The 20,062-nt window shown below is 39.9% G+C and overlaps 1 protein-coding gene across 1 annotated transcript in view; it reads left to right on the top strand.

Moving 5' to 3' along the window:
- Window positions 1–8: 8 nt before the first annotated feature.
- Window positions 9–20,062, top strand: part of LOC140458271 (ankyrin repeat and SOCS box protein 15-like) — a 41,436-nt gene continuing 21,382 nt past the window's right edge. The window contains exons 1-5 of the mRNA XM_072552673.1: window positions 9–75; window positions 9,764–9,907; window positions 11,261–11,313; window positions 11,852–11,983; window positions 12,970–13,128. Of these exons, the coding sequence (XP_072408774.1) occupies window positions 9,795–9,907; window positions 11,261–11,313; window positions 11,852–11,983; window positions 12,970–13,128 (457 nt within the window). The 5' untranslated portion in view covers window positions 9–75; window positions 9,764–9,794. The remainder of the gene's footprint in view (window positions 76–9,763; window positions 9,908–11,260; window positions 11,314–11,851; window positions 11,984–12,969; window positions 13,129–20,062) is intronic.

The following is a 20,062-nucleotide window of genomic DNA, read 5'->3' as shown; positions in this document are numbered from 1 at the left end:
CGATCAGAGGAGCCTCGGAGCAGATCGATGGTCGCCAGGATCGAGACCGCGGCCTCACGGACGGAGCCCTTGGAGGTGAGGAGCAGGGAGAGGGCATGCCCCCCCCCCCGGACTGTCCCCTCCCCCCGTGTATGGTGTAAGTGAGCAGTGGTCCTGGTGATGAGCCCGGGTGGACAGGCCTCACTCACCCTGAGCTGAACTGCAGCGTCCAACAGCCTCAGATTTGGAGAAGTTTGCTCTCCTGTGGTTTGCGCAGGAAAACTCTCTCTCTCTCTCTCTCTCTTCAGGGTATATTGTTGTTTGCAGCTGCCGCCGTGGTCCCACACAGCGTCCCCGTTCCCCATTTTCCCCAGTACTCTCATGGTGACATGAGGCGTTAACTCGTCCATGGTGCCAACTGTCAGCATTTGACAGGAGGCCCCTCTTCTCTTCCTGAGGCAGCCCCTCGTGATTGAGGAGGACTTCTTTCCACGCTGAAAATGAGTCGTCAAGCAGAAGAATATTCCAGTGTGTGGTCTCAGTGGCAGAGAGTGGTCAGGGAGGAATAAGAGGATAACATGCCCTCCTTTTTAAGGGAGAGTGGCGAGCCTTGGTGTACTGATCTATCCCGCACAGGCTTTTACTGTCAGTGCTGAGCTCTGGTGTAAAGGCCTTTCCTACAGATTCTTTCCCTCCATTTCAGGCAGTCTTGAGCCAAGATTTCCCGGGTTTTGATGGGAATGTTGCATTTCTTCAAGCAGGTTTTGAAGCATTTGCCTTGTCCACCTGAGCCTCATTTGCCATGTCCAAGTTCCGAATAGAACATTTGTTTTGGGGAGTTTTGTGTCTGGCATGTGGGTAATGTAAACCACCCAGAGGATTGAGCGTGGTCAATGCTTTGATGTTGGCCTGAGCATGAACACTGTTAGTGATGTGTCTATTGCCAATTGATTTGCAGGATCATCTGGGAGGTAACACTGGTACATTTCCAAGGTTTTAAGGTGTCTGCTGTAGATGGCCATTTCTCTGAGCCATGTGGGAAGGCAGTTATTACTACCGCGTGGTCTTCAAGCACAGTCCTCCTCAGGCAACCAAAAGCCATGCTGACACAGTGGGGCAGTGTTGAACCTTGTCTTTAGGCCTTACTGCAGCATCAACACTGCCTGGCAACATTTCCCTGACTCAATTCAGCATGTTTCTTTCTCAACAGAATAATGCATTTTATTTTGTCAGTTTCTCTGTACTTGTGTTTGTGGAGTTATGTTGCAAAATGTGTGCTGCTGCAGAGCTTTCTCCTGTGAATATAACAATAAAGCTGCATGAATCACAAAGCACTGAGTGAACATTTATAATTTGTGAACCTGCACAGAGTGCAGTAATCCACTGCATACATGCATTAATGTGTCTTTTTGATATTTGCATTCTGATGCTACCAAACTTGAAAATCAATTGCAACTTGATCAAACTACTTCATGTTACTAATGAAATGTGCATAACCTTCCATATTTTTGGCTACAAAGTAGTATGAGAACAAGTAAAAAACAATTGCAATTCTACTCCAACTTCTACAACATCATTATGTTGTTTTGTAGTTAATTAAGCAATTTTGAGTTTGCTGTTTGTGAGAGTTTTGTTATTTTCAATGAAATAAATCTATTTTACTGACCATTATTGAGGATAAGTATTGACTACCTCAGTATACTCTCCAAACATGGTCTTGGGATCTCTTTTTGTTTTGATTAATTTTAAAAATTACATTAAAGGATTTGGATGTTTACCTAATTATCTTGAATTAAAGATTCATTTTTTGAAAATATGGAAAAGGGTAACAAATCCTACTTTTTCCTTTTGACATGTCACATTCTGAAGATTCACTTGCAAGTAGAAACACTATGCGATAAAAGAAGTGAACATCACCACACTCTGTCTACACAAACTATGTACAGTCTAAAAAGACCACCAGTTTTAACATTTGCTCCAGTTGGTACATTGCCCATACTTCATTGGTAATTTGATGGTCATCACACACTTTTGGCTGGGTTCTTAATTAAAACTCTGTCTATGTAATAAGCATGAATTCCAGCTGTAGCCTCACCAAAATTTCTTTAATTTCTGCTTTTCTGTCGAGTTTGCAAACATTGTATTTTAACTAACCTTTCAACCTAATTTTATCACTTCAGAGTTTGCCATTTGAAGTGTAATATTGTGTCATCAGCCTTTTGTTTTAACATAACAAGACTAGGGATGCAATGCAGCATCACCTCTGAAGTTTTGCATAAATCACCAATACATTGGCAGCTAACTGTTATTGTTTGAAATATCATGTTAATCACATTTTATAATTATTTTTCCTCAAATCTTGTTTTTGCTTTGCACAGCGGATGAAATAAGGATGAAGGCACTGAGATTGAAAAGCTAATTAGTAAAGAAAATGCACTTCTAAAACATACATCACGAAGAAAAGAAATAAATCCTCTGCACTGTTAATGCTAGGAAGGATTCTGGGTTAAACAGAAGAAAATATAAATGCAGAAATCTGTTGTTTTGTGTTTACATGCGGCACTGTTGGGTGTACTTTTGAAGTCTCTGCAGATGAAAATCATGAGAAATCACTGATGTAATGAGAACATAGTATGTTATTATACTGGTATTTTAAAAAATTTTGCTTTAGTAGTGAGGCAATACCGCATCATGACCAAAACTGAATGACCTTTCTGCCCTTGGAAACCCAATGGCAAATTTTTCCATTACCACAATTCCATAGTTAAAAAAATCACACAACACCAGGTTATAGTCCGATATTCTACCTCAGACCTTCGTGTGACCATCCTCCAAGGCAGACTTCGAGATAGGCAGCAACGAAAAGTGGCCGAGCAGAGGTTGATAGCCAAATTCTGTACCCGTAGGATGGCCTCAACCGGAATCTTGGGTTCATGTCACACTACAGGTGAACCCATTGCACTATCCTCGCACACACAGACACTCCTACAGACACACACACGGCTGCAGACCCTTTCTCATATGCTCACACATACACTCGCACACTCAAACATGCACTCTCACATACAGACACAACTCGCCCCACTGCCCACATACATACACATATAGGTTTTTGGGGTGAATTTGTACTTGCAGAGTTACATTTTACTTCGCTCAAAAACTGCATGAATCCATGTAAGATTCTGAACTGAAACCAACATGGCCATTCTAACAGATGAGAGACTTAACAAACAATCTAGGTCTTTTTCAATATATTATTTCAGTTACACCACACTGTAAACTTTTGCTATAAATTCTGTTTCTTACAATCTTATACTCCACAATCACCTGATGAAGGAACAGTGCTGTGAAAGCTAGTGCTTCCAAATAAACCTGTTGGACTATAACCTGGTGTTGAGTGATCTTTAAGTCTGTAACACCCAGTCCAATACCGGCTTCTCCAAATCACAATTCCATAGTATTTAATGCCATATGTTTCAAAGTTTGTTTTTGCTATTTCAGTTACAAATAACTGTAGCTCAAACTTTGTTTTGATCTCTGATTGTCTTTCACCTCTTTAAATGCATTTTTCATAGCATTTTACTTCCTGGTTTACTGCCTCTGAGCATATACCTAAGTGATTGGCTGCTTACTATCTGATGAGATCATTATTGCGGGATGTCTGGAGATCCCCTTAACTTGTCAGATTCAAATTAAGGTCAAGAAAGGTCAAATCCATGCCGCAGACATCTTTAAGGGCAGCTTTCATCAAGGCAAGTGGCACTGATTGATTAATCTGGGCCAATGATTATTAAGACGTGTGAAGAATAATGTAAAAGATCAGCAAAAAAAAGGAATCCAGTAAGCAACAGTATTGAAAGTAAAGGAGAGACACTGACAGATGTGTTGACTATAAAACTGCTAATAGTACATTGAATAAGATTTTTATTTCAGATAGCTGCTAGTTATGTAAGTTTTGGCCCACTTGAAAATGTCTGGGTCTAATGAAATGGCAACATTGTCAAATAATTACTTTGCAATTCTTTCTACAAAGAGGAGGAGAGAAAGTCAGACATCAAATTTTCAAACAAAAAAAGAGGCAGAATGAAAAGTAATAAAATGCAAGATACAGCTAATCACTTTTTGATGGTTCACCTGCCTATATATTGCTGCACTCTCACCACAGTTTTATCCATCACATTCCACTTTTAAAAATCCTTTCAGTCACAACTTGCACTTTGGTAACATTTATAATATTTGGGCATAATGAGAAACCTGGAGGCTGAGTCTAAGCTGGAGTTATCAGAGCACATGACCAAAGTCCTGGTGAAAGAAATGGGTTTTAAGTATACCATCTTTAAAAAAAAGGAAGTAAAGGTAATATAATCCTACCGGGCTATAGATCTACTGTCTCATTAGAGAGAAGCAACCAGTGGAAGTTTAATCGACATTTCAGGCCAGAGCGCTTCATTAGGAATGAGGCTGGGAGCCTTCAGGGGTGGAGAGGTAAATAGGAGAGTGGTAGGGCTGGGGAGAAGGTAACTGAGAGTTCAATAGGTGGATGGAGGTGGGGGTGAAGGTGATAGGTCAGAGAGGAGGGTGGAGCTGATAGGTAAGAAGGAAGATTGACAGGTGGGACAGGTCATGAGGGCTGAGCTGGAAAGTTGGAACTGGGGTAAGGTGGGGGGAGGGGAAATGAGGAAATTGGCGAAGTCCACATTGATGCCCTCACCCAATGCCTGGAGGAAAAATGCCTTGTCTTCTGCTTCGGGATCCTTCAACCTAGGGAATCAATGGAGAGGGCTATATAAGATGTACAATGAATGAGTGGAGAAGTTCTTGAAGTTAGCATTAAGGGTTCAGATGGAGAGGAATTTGTTGAGTGTGTACAAGAAATTTTTCTGATTCAGTAATGTGGATGTACCTAATAGAGAAGGTGCAAAACTTGTCTTAACTCTTGGGAAATAAGGCAAGGCAGGTGACTGAGGTGTCAGTGGGGGAGCACTTTGGTGCCAGCGACCATAATGCTATTAGATTTAAAATAGTGTTGGAAAAGGATAGACCAGATCTAAAAGTTGAAGTTCTAAATTGGAGAAAGGCCAATTTTGATGGTATTAGGCAAGAACTTTCGAAAGCTGATTGGGGGCAGATGATCGCAGATCAAGGGAGGCTGGAAAATGGGAAGCCTTCAGAAATGAGATAATGAGAATCCAGAGAAACTATATTCCTGTCAGGGTGAAAGGAAAGGCTGGTAGGTATAGGGAATGCTGGATGACTAAAGAAATTGAGCGTTTGGTTAAGAAAAAGACGGAAGCATATGAAAGGTATAGACAGGATAGATCAAGTGAATCCTTAGAAGAGTGTAAAGGCAGTAGGAGTATATCTAAGAGGGAAATCAGAAGGGCAAAAAGGGGACATGAGATAGTTTTGGCAAATAAAATAAAGGAGAATCCAAAGGGTTTTTACAAATACATTAAGGACAAAAGGGTAACTGAGGAGAGAATAGAGCCCTTCAAAGATCAGCAAAGTTGCCTTTGTATGGAGCCGCAGAAAATGGGCGAGATAGTACATGAGTATTTTGCATCAGTATTTACTGTGGAAAAGGGTGTGGAAGATATAGAATGTAGGGAAATAGATGGTGACAACTTGCAAAATGTCCATTTTATAGAGGAGGAAGTTCTGGATGACTTGAAACACATAAGGTGGATAAATCCCCAGGACCTGATCAGGTGTACCCTAGAACTATGTGATAAGTGATTGCTGGGCCTCTTGCTGAGATATTTGAATCATCAACAGTCACAGGTGAGGTGCCAGAAGACTGGAGGTTGGCAAACGTGGTGCCACTGTTTAAGAAGGGTGGTAAGGTCAAGCCAGGGAACTACAGACCAGTGAGCCTGACGTCAGCGGTGGGCAAGTTGAGGGACAGGATGTATTTGGAAAGGCAAGGACTAATTAGGGTTAGTCAACGTGGCTTTGTGTGTGGGAAATCATGTCTCACAAACTTGATTGTGTTTTTTGAAGAAATAACAAAGAGGATTGATGAGGGCAGATCTGATCTATATGGACGTCAGTAAGGCGTTCGACAAGGTTCCCCATAGAAGACTGATTAGCAAGGTTAGATCTCACGGAGTACAGGGAGAACTAGCCATTTGGATACAGGAGTGGCTCAAAGGTAGAAGACAGAGGGTGGTGGTAGAGAGTTGTTTTTCAGACTGGAGGCCTGTGACCAGTGGAGTGCCACAAGGATCGGTGCTGAGTCCTCTACTTTTTGTCATGTACATAAATGATTTGGATGTGAGCATAAGAGGTACAGTTAGTAAGTTTGCAGATGACACCAAAATTGGAGGTGCAGTGGATAGCGAAGAGGATTACCTCAGATTACAACAGGATCTTGACCAGATGGGCCAATGGGCAGAGAAGTGGCAGATGGAGTTTAATTCAGATAAATGCGAGGTGCTGCATTTTGGGAAAGCAAATCTTAGCAGGACTTATACACTAAATAGTAAGGTCCTAGTGACTGTTGCTGAAAAAAAGAGACCTTCGAGTGCAGGTTCATAGCTCCTTGAAAGTGGTGTCGTAGCTAGATAGGATAGTGAAGAAGGCGTTTGGTGTGCTTTCCTTTATTGGTCAGAGTATTGACTACAGGGGTTGGGACGTCATGTTGTGGCTATACAGGACTTTGGTTAGGCCACTGTTGAAATATTGAGTGCAATTCTGGTCTCTTTCCTATCGGGAAGATGTTGTGAAATTTGAAAGGGTTCAGAAAAGATTTACAAGAATGTTGCCAGGGTTGGAGGATTTGAGCTATAGGGAGAGTTTAAATAGGCCTGGCTGTTTTCCCTGGAGCGTTGAAGGCTGAGGGGTGACCTTATAGAGTTTTACAAAATTATGCGGTACATGGATAGGGTAAATAGACAAAGTCTTTTCCCTGGGGTTGGGGAGTCCAGAACTAGGGGGCATAGGTTTAGGATGAGAGGGGAAAGATATAAAAGAGACCTAAGGGGCAATTTTTTTCACACAGAGGGTGGTATGTGTATGGAATGAGCTGCCAGAGGATATGGTGGAGGCTGGTATAATTGCAACATTTAAGAGGCATGGGTATATGACTAGGAAAGGTTTGGAAGGATATGGGCCGGGCGCTGGCAGGTGGGATTAGATTGGGTTGGGATATCTGGTCGGCATGGATGGGTTGGACCAAAGGGTCTGTTTCCATGCTGTACATCCCTATGACTGTATTGGAGAATCAGAACCTTTCAGAAGAATGGTATCATTGGAAAAATTAGTAGCTCGTGGCAGCTGTTTGAGATGATTTTGGTTTTCCTGATGCTTATCTAGAATAAGTATGGCTCGTTAAAAGCTGGGTGTCAAACAGACAGTCTGATTACATTGGTGCGGCACAGATAATTTGGTAGAACTGGGTATTCAAAAAGACAACAATGTGAATAAAAAGATGTTAGTTTCCAAAAGACATTTGGTAAGGTGCCACAACAAAGGTTACTATACAGAATAAGAATAAATGAGACAATGGATACCACATTATGGATCAAGAATTGGTTACCTTACAGGAAGCAGAGATTAGGAATAAAAGAGTCATTTTCTGGTTGGAAACCTAACAATAGTGTGTCACAGGGACCAGTGCTAAGGCCTCAACTATTTACAATCCAAATCAATTACTAGTAAGAAAGGAGTGAATGCAGTTGCTAAATTTGCTAATGAATCAAAGAAAGCTCAGAAAGTAACTTATGAGCACATCAAATGTGTACAAAGAGATTCAGATTAATTAAGTAAATGGGCAAAGAGTTGGCAGATAGAATGTTTGATGGGAAAATATGAACTTTTCCACTTTAGTAAGAGGAATAAATACGGCATATTATTTAAATGGAGAAAGATTGCAAAACTCTGGCACAGAGGTATCTTGGAGTACTTGTATATGAATGCTAAACAGTTAATATGCAGATACAGGAAGGCGAATGGAATGTTTTTAATTCTTGCAAAGGTGAAGTAGAATACTTGGGGTGTTTTGCTGCAAAGTATAGGGTGCTGATACGACTACATCTGGAGTGCTGTGTTTGAAGCAATTCTGGGATGAAGGCGTTATCTTATGTGGCAAGCGTCATCAGCTTGATTGTGTATCTAAGGCCTTTAGAAGGTTGAGAATGCTATTATTGAAACACATAAGATCCTGAAGGACTTTGGCTGTGGATGCAGGAAGAATGTTTCCCCTTATGGGACTTGTGGGGGGCAGAGTTTAAAAATAAGGGTATGTCCCATGCAAGATAGGGGAGAAACCTTTTCTCTCTGAAAATCATTAGTCCATGGACTTCTCTTCCCCAAAGAGCTGTGAAGGCATGGTCATTGACTTTTTTTTAAAAAGCTGAGTTAATTATAATTTTAGTTGACAGGAGAGTCAAAGGGTATCGAGGGAAGATAAGAAAATAGAGTTGAGGCCATAATCAGATCAGCCATGATCTAATAAAATGCTGAGCAGGTTTAGATGACTGAATAGTTTACTTAAACTGTTAAAATTTTTCTGTATTAATGTTCATGTTGTCAGAATGTATGTTGCCACTGATCATTGTCTTTGGTGTCAGCAAAAGACACTATTTGCATTAAGAGAAGGGATTAAAAATTAATTTTTGTTGACCTCCAAAAATAAGCATTATGAATAAATGGAGCTGTTCTGGAGACAATCTGACAGATGAATCAAATGAGGGGTAGCCCCAGTAAGTTAAATAATACAGGAGAGGCATTGTAGGAAGCTGGTCTAGTTGTCCATGTCTTAGAGAAGACAGATAAAGCACCATAATTACAACCACACAGGAATCAATTTTTGATGTAAATAATGCCTTGTCAGTTCTGTGACAGGGGCAGAAGCCTGTTTGGAGCAATTTATTGGGGGAGAATTGTGGTAAAGGTCTGGATAAATTTGGAAGATGCAAACACTGTCAAGAATTTTTGAGAAAAGGGGAAACAGGAAATAGGATAGTTTACAAGAAAAGAAGCATCTAGGATGGATTTTCTGAGGAACATTTTTAACATGTGGAAGGAGGAGCAATGCCTAAATTTAGAAAACCAATTACTATATCAGCATAAACAGCAGGAGGTAAAGTAGGTGGTCAGTGATGTAGCGTAAATGGGGTCATTGGAAATGAGGACATGCTTAAGGGACTGAACATAAAGAGAAATGGGAACAAGATTAGAAATAGATTCAGTGCTAGGGTAACTGAGAGTGTTGCAAAATATTTTTGTGGAGAAGGGGTAAATCAGAAGATGGATCTAACATCAGTGACAAAGGAATTCATTAACTAGCTGCACTTTTGGAGGGGGCTGAGTCAAGTAATTAACTCCAATCTCACTTCTTCAAAAAAGCATCATCAAAATGGTTTTGATTATTAGTCACCTTGCCTAACTCTTCTCAAATCAGTAGTTGTTATTCAGTTATTTTCTTTTCAAAAACATGCTGTGGACCATGTTATACTAAATATAAAATGGGCATTATCCCTGTAAAAAAGGGCATCATATGGAACTTTTAAAAGCTGTTATAGACTTAAAGCAGACAGAGGCATAATAAGCCATTGAATATATTCCTAAGAAGAAAGTATAATAAAAAAGTATGGTACTTTTTTTTAAGAAGTTCAGGTTTATTCAGGCTAAGTAGTTTGTTCTTGTTGAAGCTCTTGTTTTAAGTGACCATTGGTTTATAGAACTTCTCAATTGAGTTCTAACCTCATAACGGACTGCCGGGTGTCTATTATCCAATACATAAATTAACCATTACATTTTTACTTAATGCCTTCTCTGCTAGGTTTTAGCACAGATCACCTATTCCTAAGATAATGGATGCAAGCACTGATTCGGTCAACGACCAATTGACACAGTATGCTATCCAGCTGAGTATTCAAGAGACCATTGAAGCCAATAATAATTCACCATCTCAGTATAATGAAAGGTAATTGACAGAGAGCAGACTATGATAAAATGTTGTGCTATTCTGACTCCATTTACTTCACCTTAAAAAATAATAGAAAGCAGAGAGTTAGGATAAAGTTTAGTTACTCTGTGTGGGAAACTAGAAAGTAGTGTTCCATTGAGTAAATACAGGATCCACTGTTATTCAAAAATTACATTAATAATTTTGATTTAGCAATCAGAACTTCAAAATTTACAGTTAATATCAAACTTAAGGCAATGGCAAACACTGAGGAAGTGCAACATAATGCAAGAAAAAATTCAAATTTGACAGCTAATTGACAAACGAACTTTAACGTAAGTGGGAAGTGTTGCACTTTGGTAGGATGAACTTATACTTGGAAAATAACAAATTCAGAAACTGATTTGGGTAGAAGAGAAAATGGATTTAGGGATACATGTGAACAAAGCAATTAAAAATGCTAATTTAAATTCTAAAGAACTGTAATTTATTTATTTGAGTGGAGATTTCAAGTCAAGTGAACTATGTTAAACTTGTATAGGAGTCAAGAGTGTAGTGCTGGAAAAGCACAGTAGGTCAGGTAGCATTCGAGGAGTGAGAAGATTAACGTTTTGGGCAAAAGCCATTCATCAGAAAGCCTGATGAAGGGCTTTTGCCCGAAATGTCAATTTTTCTGCTCTTCAGATGCTGCCTGACCTGCTGTGCTTTTCCAGCACTACATTCTTGACTCTAATCTCCAACATCTGTAGTACTCACTTTTGCCTAAACTTGCATAGGATCATAGTCAGGTAGCACTTCTCTGGATTCCACATTATGAGCATGATTATAGAAGCAATAGAAACTATCCAAACATTTTCGAAGACCATTACCAGAATAAAGAGAATACAGCTCTCAGGAAGAATTGAAAGATTGGGCCAATTTTCTTAATAGAAGACTTAGAAGAGACATGACATCGATCCTCAAAAGTTATACACGTGTTGGACAGGATAGATACGGAGAGAATGTTTTTCACTTGTGAGAAAGGACCAATCCAGAGACTATAAATACAATATAGTTTTTAATAATTCAGTATGGAAATAAGAAATTATTCCTTTAATTCAGAGAAATTAGAAGGTAGAATGCACTATCACATTAAATGGACGAAGCTTAAAGGTTATTTCAGGAAGAAACTAAACAAATGCACAAGGGAGAAAAGAAGGAAATGTTGGCAGATTAGGATGATGTAGATGGAAAGGGAGAAAACTGTATGCAATATTATCATCAGTAGAAACTAGCTGGGTCAAATGACCCATTTGTCTACTGCATATTCTATTTAAGCATTTTCATCAATCCAAAATAGGGACCTAACTTATCTGATGCTATTTTTTATAGGTTTCTATTACCCAGCCAAGAAAACAGACTAATAGTGGAAGCAATCAGGCAAGGTACAGTGTCTGCCCTGTGCACTGTTATGTATGTTTTCAATATTACTAACAGTTACTAGGATGTTGCCAGGTCATCACGGTTTGAGTTATAAAGAAAGGCTGGATAGGCTGGGAAGTTTTTTTGCTAGAGCACAGGAGGTTGAGAGGTGACCTTACAGAGGTTTATAAAACCATGAAACATATAGATGCGGTTAATGGTAGTGTCTTTCCCTCGGATTGGGGATTTCAAGACCAAGGGGCTCATTCCTAAGGTGAGGAGAGGAAGATTTTAAAAAGACATGGAGGCATTTTTTTTACACAGAGTGCATGTGGAATTAACTTCCTGAAGAAGTGTTCGATATGGGCACAGTTATAATGTTTAAAAGACATTTAGATAAGTCTACGAATAAGAAGGTTTGGAAGGATATGTTCCAGGAGCAGCCATGTGGGACCAGTTTAGTTGGGATGATGTTCAGCATGGATGGGTTGGACTAAAGGGTCTATTGCTGTATTGTATGACTCTATGACTGTATAAAAGTGTTCTTTTCATTATTTCCAGGAGAAGTCTTCGCTCTACAGCAATTAATTAAACATAAGTTTGCTTTTGATGAAGCAGATGAAAGGGGTTGGTTTCCACTGCATGAAGCTGCTGTTCAACCCATTCAACAAGTGCTTGAAATTGTTCTGGACTGTGAGTTAATGTTTCATTCTAGGTCCTCGTTTGTTGGAACATTATCAATGTCTTTCTATTGAAACAAAATACTTTGCTTATCATACTAACCCCTCTTTTCTTTAAGCCCTTGAATATAATTCTTTTGATAGTCTTGAATCTTGAATGCCTTATCTAATTGTCTATTACCAATGTATCTCAGCAAACGACAAAAGGGTACCATGCAATGTCACATTGAGTCTATGGCACAAAACAGATGATTCAGCCAACTTGTTTTGTGCCAGTGTCCATGAGAGCTTTATTCCATCCAACCAGCATTACCTTCCCTTTTTCCCCTGATATACTTCCATAGATTTCCTTTAACCTCATGCAAAGAATTCGCCTCCTTGTAGACTAACAGATACCCTGGTTGTAATACAGTCACTCAGGTCACAAAGAAATTGGACTTGAGATGTCCCTGGTTGTATGACTTAAGGATTATTTTCTTCCTTGGGGAAAACAAAGGAATTTGATTGAAATGTGACATTTTCCAAGCAACTAAGATAATATCTTTAATTGCATGTTTCTGCAACAGTGACCTCATCGAAATGCCATGGTTTTACTAAATGCATTTGTCTCTTTTCTTTCTGCTAGAGACTAATCACTGCCAAACCATGATAGGTGACCTTGTTCTGAGAATTGTATTTTATAGCCACTCAAGCTGATTCCCTAAACATTCAAGTTAAGCAGGTTTACAAAGTATCCAGGACTCCACTTAAGTTTGTACATTGTGAGCATTTAAAGCAGGTTTTACATTGCACTGTGATTATACTCTATCTGGGCAAAATCATTTGAGAATGCTCCTTTCTGGGATTGGGCTCTTACTTGAATTATGTTGCCATTATCAACCCATTCTCTCAAGCTGACCTAAGTCTACATTTAGTATTATTAGTGGGAAGCATGGTTGAAGAAAAAAACGGTCCAGCATATGAACGTATCCATTCATTTTTCTAAATTGTTAATTGTAGCATCCTATAATACAATTTGGCAACAGAGGACAGAGGATGGGGAAACTCCACTTACTTTGGCTGCTACAGCTGGGAAATTGGGAAACGTGCAGGCTCTTTTGGAAAAGAGGATCTGCCCCAATGTCACTAACAACAGGGGAGAAACACCACTGTTGATTGGTAAGCATAACTTTTATTCTTTTGAATATGAATGAATATTATTGAATATTAGTTTGCTTTTCCCATTGCCTTTGTTCCAGACTTCTTGCTGCGATATGGATTAGATGCCTGGAGATGGACACTTCAATCTCAACCATCTATATATACACATTTGGCAGGGCTGTCAGTTGATTTACCTATTGATTAAGGTGGCCTAAACACCCACAATAAAAGGGTGAACCTTATTAATATGTGCAAATCAAGAGATGCAGTCATTTTAATCTTTGATGAAAGATCGTTGGAAACAAGGTTTTCTGCCAGTCTTTCATTAAAATTCGATCAGGTGAAGCACATGAAATTCCCAGTGGAAGTAAGAACTGAAATTCCCTAAACATTCAGGCAAAGCAGGTTCACAAAGTATCCAAGAACCCACTTAAGTTTGTACATTGTGAGCACTTAAAGCAGGTTTTACATTGCACTGGGATTATACTCTATTTGGGCAAAATCAGTTGGGAATGCTCCTTTTTTGGGATTGGGCTCTTACTTGAATTATTCTGCTATTATGGGCATGCAAAATATTTCATACCAGTGCCAAACTGGCATGACAAATACCAGTCTGATGCCAAAAAAATCATAATGTTAAGGCCAACCTTCTAAATGAAAGCAAAAATATATTTAATGACATGCCAGGACAGATGATGATGGTTATCAAAACATTCATATCTTATGAGATGATAATAGTCACCCTGGAAAATTAACAAACCAGTCATTATTATGCCTTTATCCAGAACGATTTTGCAGTTTATTACAATTCAAATTCTTTATCCTGAACATAGACATATTAAAGTAACACCACTCTCAATAGTTCTGCCTGAAATCTGTTCCAATTGCTTTGCTGTTTGAAAATCCATGTTAGTGTTTGAATAGATATCATATTCTAAAGATGCTGGTGTTGCATTATCACACCTGTCCAAATTAGATCATGGTGTTCATCAACTTTGGTTGCACAACTGTGCCATGATTTGCATATTATGAGTTTAGTTTAGAATATAACAACTACAAAAAAAACTGAACAAACTGTGAGACAATAGCAGCAGGGTAAATGTGATTTATTCTCCAGCCTTATTCTGAATTCTTTGACAATTATGACACATTTGCAGTTAAAATGGTCAGTTCAATGGAGAGTTTTCAGTCCGATTTGGATTATTGGAAAGCTTGTTCTGAACACTCAAGTTTTGAACTTTTGGGAGGGAAATAATTTGCAGTACAAATTTAGAGAAAACAGCATAAAATATTGCTTACATTTTACGTGAGATTTTGGTTTTATTATTGTATTGCTTTAAAAAAAAGTTAATGGAAATGGTAAGTATAACATAAACCAGACAGCACTATTTCTTGGTTCTCTGTGTCTAAATAGTTTCTTTGAATATCTCAGCTTGCAATTTTCTGGCATTAAATGGTGGTTGTGCTGCTATTGTGCTTTTTTGATTTCTCTAAATGGAAGTGATTCTGATAGCATGGAGGATAATTAAAAAGCCATAAGGCAATAAAGTAATCGAGGGATTGTGGTGACATCATGGAATGTAAATATGAAGCTTTACTAAGATTGAAGATGGGCTTGCTCCAGAAGTTGGATATCTAACCATCCAGTAAACATTAGGTGGCATCCACTATCTCAACAATGCCTTGAGAACTAATTTTCTTTCCCAAGGCAATAGATTTTATTTTAGTTGATGCAGGAAGTGATCAAGCACCTTGCTACAAAGACAGACGAGTGACTTCAGTCTTTGATCCATAGCCTTCCTTGTATCGGAACAGGATGTGTACTGCAATGTTACCATCCCTCCATCCCCAACAAATTACAGCAGTATGGATTGGTAATCAGAGATGTATTTTGGGAACTTGCATAATCTATAGGTAAATGTGGATCATAATTTACAGATGTATTCTTTATCTAATTATTGATTTGAATAGAAGGTTCTGCTGATATTTCTGGGGATTGCAATAGCATTTCCCTCATGTCCACATGTCCAAGTAGAGTCTCGAGCAAAAAAAAAGTTATTTCTTTTGCTCAGCTGTTCTAACCCATAACTCTTCAACTGGTGTTCTCTCACAATCATTCCTAAAACCTTGTATTATTCTCACTGACTTCATCAAGATAAATATCACTAACAATAAATTTGTGAATTGCCCAATAGAGGGCAGCTCATTACTGTATTTTTTTTTGTGTGGTTCACTTTCAGATCTCTGTTTACAAATTTCAGAGATGTTGAAGGAGACTCAGCCCTTGAGCTTGTCTGACAGGTTTGAGATTCTTGCCCCTGTGTGGATCATACAGGCGCTTTAGGGAGGAAGAGCAAACTGACCATAGCACTGTGGTACAGGGAGCTATTCAAGAGAAAATAGAAAATAGAAATGTAGTTATAATCAGGGATAGTACAGTCAGGAGAATAGATACTGTTCTCTGTGACGAGGTGCTCAGTGCTCAGATTCAGGATATCTTTTCTGGGCTGCAGAGGAACTTGGAGTGGGAGGGGAAAAATCCAGTTTTCATTCTCCACGTAGGTGCAAACAATATTGGTAGAAAGAGGTACTGCTGGGGGCTAAATTAAAAAGCAAAACCACAAATTTAACAATTTCTGAACTAGTACTTGATCCACAATCAAATTGGCACAGGATCAGCCACATTAAAGAGGTAAAAGGATGGCTGAAAGGTTGGTGTAGGAGAAATGGGCTTGAATTCATGGGATATTGGCACCAGTACTGGGGAAGGAGGAAACTGTTCTAATGGGACTGGGCTGCACTTGAATCATGCTCGAGTCCTGATGAATCGCGTAACTAGGGCTGTGAAAAAGGCTTTAAACTAAGTAGTCAGGGAGTGTGATGAGTTGCATAGAAAATTATGGAAATAGTTAAAGGGCTGGGAGGGCAGGGCTCAGCAGAGGTTATTAAAGTTTCCAGAACAAGTCATAGGACAGAGTACAGAAAGGGTCAGGAATCTAACTTCATAAACAGAGATAAGGGGACAATTGTGAGAAGGGACGCAGTCACCAAAGGGACTGAGGGTACTTAAATGCATGCAGTATATGAAACAATGAGCATGTAGCACAGCTTGAAATTGGCAGGTGTGATATTGTGGTTACCGCAGAGATGTGGCTGCAAGAGGCTCAGGACTGGGAACTACATATTCTGTTGAAAATAAGACAGATTGGCAGAGGAAGTAAGGGCTGCCTTGTTAGTAAGAAAAGAAATAGTGATATAGAGTTGGAAGATGTAAAATCTGTGTGGGTGGAGTTGAGGAACCACAAAGGAAAAAAGTTCCTGATGGGACCCTTAGTCCTTCTAGCTGCAGTCAGGATGTGGGAATGAAAATAAACCAGGAGATAGAAAGGCCTGGAAAAAAGGCACAATGATAATAATAATGGGGAACTTCATTATACAGATGGGCTGGGAAAAATGGGTTGGTAGTGGATTCCGTGAAAACGGTTTTGACTGAGAAGTACCTGAAAAGTACTAGAAGGTTTTGATTTGATTGGCTAATCAAAGGGGTCTGATAAATTTGAATCTGTGTCAAATTGAATCTTGTTAATTTATTGGTTACAACTTATTTATTGGTTACAACTTGCATAACAAAACAGTTAATTAAAAATACCAAATTCAAAATCAATTAAATAAAATAAGGATGGAGGGTCAGGTGATGTGTTGTTTCTGCATGATCTGGGAGCTGGTGGACCCCATCCCAATGGCCATGTCTGTAGTAAATGTTGGTTGCTGAAAGAACTCCAGCTCAGAGTCGATGAGCCAGAGTCTGAGCTTCAAACATGGCGACACAAGAGGGAGAGGGCAGGTACCTAGATGCTGTGTTTCAGGAGACAGTCACAGCCATTAGACTAACTAACTCAAATTTCGCCAGTGGTCAGGGACAGGAGGGTGTGGCTGTGTATAAGGTAGGTAGGAGGGATCCAGGAGTGGGAGAGTTAAGATCCCGTGGTCATGGTCCATTTAGGTAACAAGGACATAGATAAAAACAATGGGAAGAGGTTCTGTTAAGAAGGTATGAGCAGCTAGGAGCTAAATTAAAAAGCAGAACCAAAAAAGTAATAATCTCTGGTTTACTACCTGAGCACAAGCTAATTGGTGCAGGGTCAATAACTTTAAGTGGGTCAACGCATGGCTCAAAGATGTGTGTGAGAGAAGTAGGTTTGAATTCATGGGACATTGGCACCAGTATTGGGGAAGAAGGGAACCTGTTCTAATGTGGCAGTCTTCATTGAACCGTGCTGGAATCAGAGTCCTCGTAAATCGCCTAACTAGGGCTGTAGACAGGGCTTTAAACTAAATGGGGTAAGGGAGGGTTCAATTGTAGGAGAAATTAGACAACCTGAATTAAAGGAGGAGGTTACAGTGTAGAACTCAGTAGAGGTTCTTAAGGTCTCCAGCACAGACACAAACAGGACAGAGTGTATGGAAAGGCTTAGCAATCAAACTTCAAGCACACTGGACAAATGACTGACAGTGAGAAGAGGGATGGTTAATACAAGACTGATAGTGTTATATCGGAATGCATGCAGTATAAGGAATAAGGTAAATTAGCTTGTGGCGCAGATCAAAATTGACAGGTATGACGTGGTGAGCATTGTGGAGATGTAGTTGCAAGGAGATCAGGATTGGGAGCTGAATATTCAAGGATGTGCATCCTGTCGAAAAGCCAGGCAGGTGGGGGAGGGGGGGTTTGCCTTATTCATAATAAATGAAATTAAATCAATAGTAAAACATGAAGTCAGGTCAGATGGTGCAGAATCTGTGTTGGTAGAATTGAGGAACTACAAAGTGAAAAAACTATTGTTGGAGTAATGTACAGGCCTCCAAACAGTAGTCAGGAGCAAGATACACCAGGGGATAGAAAAAATGTATAGGGAAGGCAAAGTTACAGTGATCCTGGGGGATTTCAATATGCAGGTGGACTGGGAAAATCAGATTGGTAGTGGATCGCAAGAAAAGGAATTTGTGGAGTGTCTATGAGATTACTTTTTGGAGCAACTTGTGGTGGAACCCATGAGGGAACAGACAATACTGGATTTAGTGTTGTGCAATGTGGCAGACTTGATAAGGAAGCTTAAGGTGAAATAACCTTTGAGAGACAGTGATCATAATATGAGTGAATTTACTCTGCAATTTGAGAGGGATAAGATAGAAATCAGAGGTAACGGTATTACAGCTGATTAAAAGCAACTACAGAGGCATGAGGGAGGAGCTGGATAGAATTGACAGGGAGAGGAGCCCAGCAGGAAAGACAGTGGAACAGCAATGGCAAAGGTTTTTGGGAATAATTCAGGAGACACAGCAGAGATTCATCCCAAGGTAAAAGCATGGTACAGGGAGGATGAGACAACCATGGCTGACTAGGGAAGTCAGGAGTAGCATAAAAACAAAAGGAAAAGCATATAATATGGTGAAGGACAGTGGGAAACCAGAGGATTGGGAAGCTTACAAAGACCAACAGAGGGTAACAAAAAAAATTAAGCAGAGAGAAGATTAAATATGAGGCTAAGCTAACCAGTAATATAAAGGAAGACTGTAAGAGTTTCTTTAGATATATATAGAGCAAAAGGTAGACAAAAGTGGACAAGGGGCCACTGGCAAATGACACTGGAGAGATAGTAGTGGGGAATAAGGAAGTGCTGAGGAACTGAATAATTACTTCGCATCAGTCTTCACAGTGGAAGACACGAGTAATATCCCAAAACTTCAAGAGAATGCGGGGGCAGAGCTGAGTATGGTGGCCATCGCCAAGGTGAAGGTGCTAGAAAAACTGAATGGCGTGAAGGTGGATAAATAACCTGGACCAGATGGACTACACCCCAAAGTTTTAAAGGAGGTAACTAAAAAGATAGTGGAGGCGTTAGTGGTGATCTTTCAGGAATCACGAGAATGAGTGAGTGCCAGAGAGGACTGGAAAGTCACTAATGTGACACCCCTGTTTTAAAAAGGGAGTGAGACAATGGACGGAAAATTATAGACCGATTAGCCTGATCTCAGTCGTAGGTAAGATGCTGGAATCCATTGTGAAGGGTGGGCTTTGTGAATACTTGGAAGTATATGATAAAATAGGACGAAGTCAGAATGGTTTTATCAAGGGGAGGTCATGCCTGACAAATCTGCTAGAATTCTTTGAGGAAGTGACAAGCAGGTTAGACCAAGGAGAGCCAACAGATGTTATCTACCTGGACTTCAAGAAGGTGCACAGGAGGCTATTGAGTAACATAAAGGCCCATGGTATTCATCCCAAGGAAAAAGCATGGTACAGGAAGGATGAAGCAACCATGACTCACTAGGGAAGTCCGAGGCAATGTGCTAGCATGGATAGAAGCCTGGCTGTCTGGCAGAAAGCAGAGAGTGGAGATAAAAGGCTCCTTCTCTGGATGGCAGCTGGTTGCAGTGGTGTTCTACAAGACTCCATGTTGGGACCACAATGTTTCACTTTATACATTAACGATCTAGGTGAAGGAACTGAGGGCATTTTGACTATGGTTGCAGATGATACAAAGACTGTTAGAGGGAAAGGTAGCATTGAGGAGATGGGGAGGTTGTAGAAGGATCTGGACAGGGCAAAGAAGTGGCAGATGGAGTACAATGTGGGAAAGTGTGAGGTCATGCACTTTGGTAGGAGGAATTAAGGCATGGACTATTTTCGAAATGGGGAGCAAATTTAGAAGTCTGAAGTGCAAAGAAACTTGGGAGTTCTAGTCCAGGATTCTCTCAGGTAAACTTACAGGTTAAGTCAGTAGTTAGGAGGTCAAATGAAATGAAGGCATCTATTTTGAGAGGACTTGAATATAAAAAATAGGGATATCCCTCCAGTCAGACCACGTTTGGAGTATTGTGCACAGTTTTGGGCCCCCTATATCTCAGGAAAGATGTACTGGCCTTGGAGCGTGTTCATAGGAGGTTCACA

The sequence above is a fragment of the Chiloscyllium punctatum genome, chromosome 32 (genome assembly GCF_047496795.1).
Source record: "Chiloscyllium punctatum isolate Juve2018m chromosome 32, sChiPun1.3, whole genome shotgun sequence".
Classification (NCBI taxonomy): domain Eukaryota; kingdom Metazoa; phylum Chordata; class Chondrichthyes; order Orectolobiformes; family Hemiscylliidae; genus Chiloscyllium; species Chiloscyllium punctatum.
The sequence above is the reverse complement of the archived record's forward strand: the minus strand, read 5'-3'. Positions and strand labels throughout refer to the sequence as shown.